At 45.7% G+C, this 5,548-nt stretch overlaps 1 protein-coding gene across 1 annotated transcript in view; it reads left to right on the top strand.

Moving 5' to 3' along the window:
• Positions 1-2,996: 2,996 nt before the first annotated feature.
• The window catches only part of LOC105817803 (zinc finger protein 586-like), a gene marked incomplete at its 5' end in the record, with an annotated part of 12,906 nt that continues 10,354 nt past the window's right edge, over positions 2,997-5,548 (top strand). Inside the window, 2 exons of the mRNA XM_012653594.1 lie at positions 2,997-3,123; positions 4,907-5,538. Coding sequence (XP_012509048.1) covers positions 2,997-3,123; positions 4,907-5,538 — 759 coding nt within the window. The remainder of the gene's footprint in view (positions 3,124-4,906; positions 5,539-5,548) is intronic.

Here is a 5,548-nt window from a genome sequence, read left to right as displayed (position 1 = left end):
GAATGACCCCAGGGTTTTTGGTCTTAGCAGCTGTAGCATTGGAAGCTGCATCAACTGTGATGAGCAAGTTGCTGTTAGCTATAAATATTCACTGAGGATATCAGGAGGTTTGTTCTGGCCATTGTTAGTAGAAAAACTCCAAACTGTTTTTCCTCTGCTCTCCTCCCAGAACAGCCAACACAGAATAATTCTGTGACCAGATAGATGTGTGTGGAGGGTCTTCCCCACACACCAATTAGTTCTACAGAGGACACCAGGTGGGCATCCTTCAATTCGACTCCAGCTTGATCTACAGGTTGAGGGCTCAGTCCCACGAGACTGCCCCCCAACGTCTGGTACCAATGACAAGCTCCAGGACGTTTTGCCTGTGCTTCTGATTGATCTGCTATAGATCTATTTCCAATGACCCCTTCCTTAAGTTCCATTAATTTGCTGGAGCCAGTCACAGAACTTAGGAAGTCACTTATGTTTACTGGTTTATTATAAGGGATATTAGAAATGATAAAGAAGAAGAGCTGCATAGTGCAAGGCATAGGGGGAAGGGGCACAGAGCTTCCATACCCCACCTGGTTGTACCACTCTCCTGGAAGCTCCCTGAACTCTGTCCTTTTGGGTTTTTTCTGGAAGCTTCACTATATAGGCATGATTGATTAATCATTCACCATTGCTGATAAGCGTGATCTCCATTTCCCTTTCTTGAGATTTGGGTGTTAGGATGAGCTTCCCAGACGTCTGATCCTACCTTAGTCTTTTCCAAGACCAGCCCTCATCCTGAATTTACACCAGGGACTGCCAGCCACCAGCGAGTCATTAGCATACACGAAGACATCGGTTATGAGATTTCAGGGATTTTAGTTGCATGCCACAAAAGGGGACAAAGACCAAATATATGTTTCATAATATCATAGCTTCCTTCCTAAGAATGTGAGATGTTGGCTGGGCGCGGTGGCTCATGCCTGTAATCCTAGCTCTCCGGGGGGCCGAGGTGGGTGGATTGTTTGAGCTCAGGAGTTCGAAACCACCCTGAGCAAGAGCGAGATACCGTCTCTACTAAAAATTGAAAGAATTTAATTGGACAACTAAAAATATATATAGAAAAAATTAGCCAGGCATGGTTGTGTATGCCTGTAGTCCCAGCTACTCAGGAGGCTGAGGCATGAGGATCTCTTGAGCCCAGGGGTTTGAGGTTGCTGTGAGCAAGGATGACACCACGGCACTCTAGCCTGGGCAACACAGTGAGACTCTGTCTCAAAAAAAAAGAATGTGAGATGTTTTAGAAGCCCCTAAGTCGAAGTATCTAATAGGCATCTGGACACATAGCTGGGATATCTGGGGAAGGGTTGATAATGGAGACATCCAGTATATGGTAGCTATTGTGTGGACCAAGGTTAGTGAGCCATGGGTCGCATTTAGGAGGGTCAGTCTTTAGATTATAGTAGTCAGGCTATTAGGGGAACAACAAGGAGAAGTTGGGGCTCTTGCTTGGGTTCCTGGGTGATGGTATTGAGCTCCAGAGACACAGGTGAGGGATGTAAGTGGCCTTAAAAGAAAGATACGTCAGACAGCATAGTTTGGCAGGGGACATAGGATTTTAGGGAGAGAATAGATATGAGAGGGATGCAGAAGCATAGAAGTAATTGAAGGAAGGTGACACTTAGATTGGAGCTGGTGCTTTTTCACCACTTTGTGGATTTACCAAGATTCTGTGACAACTTCAGGGGGGTCTGAGGTGTTTTATTCACCCCAGTGGCTTAGGTCAAAGACATATATGGTTATCTGTGACAATCCATCAGCCTGGGGTGTGTGACCAATGGGTCTGGGCTTTGAATGGTATCACTTGGACATTGGAAAGTCATAATTTCTGAGGGAATAGGAAATGCAGCACAGAAACGGGATGGGGCTGTGGATATCTGAAACCTCATGCGGTTCTGTGTGGCTATGGATTCATGCACCGAGGCCTTCATAGAATGATTTGGGGCTGCCACTGGTACTGGGAACCTTTGGAATTCTGTGGCAATTTTGGATTCTGTTTGAATTTGCCAAGCATACTGTAGGTGATGTCAGACACATTGTGGTGTAAGGCCAAAAATGAAGGCACAATATGATGTGCCACATTGACACCTGGTGATGCGTCGTGACCTGTAATGGCCTGATTACAAATCCCCTCCCCACTCTGTTCTCTTGGTTAAGGTATCCTAGCCCAACACACCTTTTATCAAGGGGTCCAGGCAGACTTTCTGATTATTATTCGTTTGTAGTGGGTTTCAATTTCATTCCTACCCGCAGTTTTTCAAGCAAGCCAATTGCATCCTCCCAAATGAATCAGGGACCATCACACTCTCTTTATCCTACATAGCTTGCATCTATTGCTCCCTGGTTGCTCACTGATATCCATAGTGTAGCCTCCATATACTCTTGTGTGGTGAGTGTTGTCCTGTGTCTCTCAGGCTGTCAGTATATTTGATTAATTAGCTGATGTTGATGATATCTTTCCAATGTCAGAAGTCATGTGTTTTGCCATCACTGTAACCCAGGGTTAGAATACTACCCTTATCAGTAGAAGGAGAAGTAGAGGATGCCACCCAGAGGCTAATTAGGGGGGTTAGTTAGTTAGGAATGGCCATCGACATGTGTCTGTGGTGTCCAAAGATGGCTGGGACATGCATGTAGAGTGGGAGTTTGTCTCATGGCCCTAAGGCACTCCATTGGGATGATGTGACTTTCTCTGTGCCACAGTAATTGCTGGTAAAGAGAGTGTGGATCTCTTTATGTCAGGGCTACAGGTTAGATACCTGTTTGTGCACCTGCCTCTTGTCGCTGATGGTCGTACACTATGATCAGTGGGCCCCTGAGGACAGAGTGTCAGCAATGGGAAAGTTTCTCCTCTAAGTTGGGTACCCTGGGAGGAGGTTGGGGAAGGGTAGGTATGTGGGGGAAATGGATTGTGGGTCCTAAGCAGGGGCTGTTTGTGGTTTCATCTGTCCCCATCGTAACAGAGCAGTGTGACCTTTGAAGACGTGTCTGTGAACTTTTCCTGGGAGGAATGGAGTCTTCTTAATGAGGCTCAGAGATGCCTGTATCGTGACGTGATGCTGGAGAACTTGACACTCATAACGTCCCTGGGTAAGGCCCTTACACTTATCCCTGTCACCTGAGGTAGTCTCTGCCCTTCCCCTTTTTCCCCATTGGCAAGACTTTCTCACTTCAGGAGTGTGGACACAACTTCGTTCTTCACTTCTCTAGATACGGTCTGTGGTTGTTAGGACTGGGTGTGGGTTGTGCCATTTCATCTCCTAAAGCAGGCCCAACACCCGCTTTTCTCCAGACTCCCAGGGAAGGATTCAGGGTCAGGGTCTTGCAGTTACCCTAATACATCCCATGTTGTTTGCCTTCTGGATGTCTGGGTGACTGCAGATCCAAGGCTCCTGTCTGTGCTGTTCTTGTTCCCTCCTTTCTCTACATTTGTTCGTGTCTGCCTATGCGAGGAATTCCTGTCACGGACATGGTCACTACTTACATGGACCACAGCCTATCGTGCAACACTTTCCGTCAAAATTCTTTTTGTTGTATTTTTCTGGGTGAAGTGGCATGTGCCTGTAGTCCCAGCTACTCAGAGGCTGACGTGGGAGGATCCCTTGAGCCCAAGGGTTCTAGGGCAGCCCAGGCAACACAGTGAGATCTCATCTCTACAAATAAGTAAATATATAGGTCCAGGCATGGTGGCTTACACCCATAATTCTAGCACTTTGGGAGGCTGAGGCAGGAGAATGGCTTCAGGTCAGGAGTTTGATGGAGACCAGCGTGAGGAAGAGCGAGACCCTGTCTCTACAAAAAATAGAAAAATTAGCCAGGCATAGTGAAGTGCACACCTGTAGTCCAACCGGATTGGGAGGCTGAGACAGGAGGATTGTTTGAGCCCAGGAGTTTGAGGTTGCAGTGAGCTATGGTGATGCCACCGCACTCTAGCCCAAGCGACACAGTGAGAACCTGTCTGAAAAAAAGAAAAAAAGAAAGAATTTCTTATAGTATTTATTTTCCTTTCCTGTGGGATATCAAGTGCTAGATTTTTCTAAGTCAATGTTGGCTTTTCATCTGTCCTGTCTTTCTCTTACTACTTACATCATCCAGGTCCTATGTATGCATTCGTGGTGGTGATCAAATGGAGAGCCCTTGGTTGTCTTTAAGATACAAAGGAATCTAGCTTCAGCAAGATGTGCTTAGAGGTAGCCTGATTCTGAGGACTGGGATGTAAATAAGGGCATGATGTCAAGGCTTTCGTTTATATCATGCCACAAACCTTTTCTGTTTGATTAGTATTTTGGAGCTGGTACAGGTAGCCACATATTTATTCTGTCTTCCCCATTCTTGAGAGTTTGCCAATTTGTTGTTCCTACACCTTGTGACTTCTGCTGTTATATCCGGCCGAGGAGTAAGCTTCACATCTCTAACCTTCACATCTCACCTATTGTTCTCACTGCTGCATCTGCAGTGGTCTTCCATATTGGCTCACACATTTTGTATTAGGAAGCATGTAACCATTCTTAAACAGTCCCTGACAAAAGACTGTTGTGTTGTAGTCGTATTTTCTTAGGTGTGTACATATTCTTCTAAATAGTACTCGTGTGTCCTCAACAGATAAGGTCCTGCAGACAAGTTGTTTGCAGAGGAAGGAGTTACAAACCCTGCCTTTACTCTGTTGCATAGTATGGTCGTGCCCTTCACACCATGAGGCCACTGCCTACATTCTGTGATAACTGCTGAACAGGCCCACCCTCATCCTGAACCCAATTTCCTGTGCTTCCAAATCCCAGGAACTAGTTTTTTGGTTTGTCGGATTTATTTGTGGATGGACTGCGCACTCTCATGACTGTCAACATGCACTTCACCAGTATTTCCTTGCTTTTAGGTTGTTGGCATGGAGGGGAAGATGAGGCGGCACCCTCTAAGCAGAACAGTTGTATGCACGTATACAAAGACCAGAGAATTCCCGGTGGAGAACTGCCTTATGTCCTCGGGGAATGTGGGAAATTATTTAAGACCAAGTCCCATCTGACTGAACACAGAAGAGTTCACACTGTAGAAAGACATTATGAGTGTAGTGAATGTGAGAAATCCTTTGCTCAAACTTGTAGTCTTTTTAAACACAGGAGAGTTCACTCTGGTGAAAGGCCTTATGAGTGCAACGAATGTGGCAAAACCTTTGCTGAAAACACCAGTCTCATTAATCACAGGAGAGTTCACACTGTAGCAAAGCCTTATGAATGCAGTGAATGTGGGAAGTTCTTTGCTTATATCTCTAGTCTCATTAAACATAAGAGAGTTCACACTGGAGAAAGGCCTTATGAGTGCAGTGAATGTGGCAAAACCTTTGCTGAAAAGTCTGGTCTCATGAGGCACAGGAAAGTTCACACTGGAGCAAAGCCTTATGAGTGCAGTGAATGTGGAAAAACCTTTGCTGAAAACTTCAGTCTCATTAAACACAGGAGAGTTCACACTGGAGAAAGGCCTTATCAGTGCAGTGAATGTGGAAAAACCTTTGCTGAAAACT

Source organism: Propithecus coquereli, unplaced genomic scaffold (genome assembly GCF_000956105.1).
Source record: "Propithecus coquereli isolate 6110/MARCELLA unplaced genomic scaffold, Pcoq_1.0 Scaffold425, whole genome shotgun sequence".
In the NCBI taxonomy this organism is placed as follows: Eukaryota; Metazoa; Chordata; class Mammalia; order Primates; family Indriidae; genus Propithecus; species Propithecus coquereli.
This window is presented reverse-complemented; position numbering and strand designations above follow the sequence as displayed.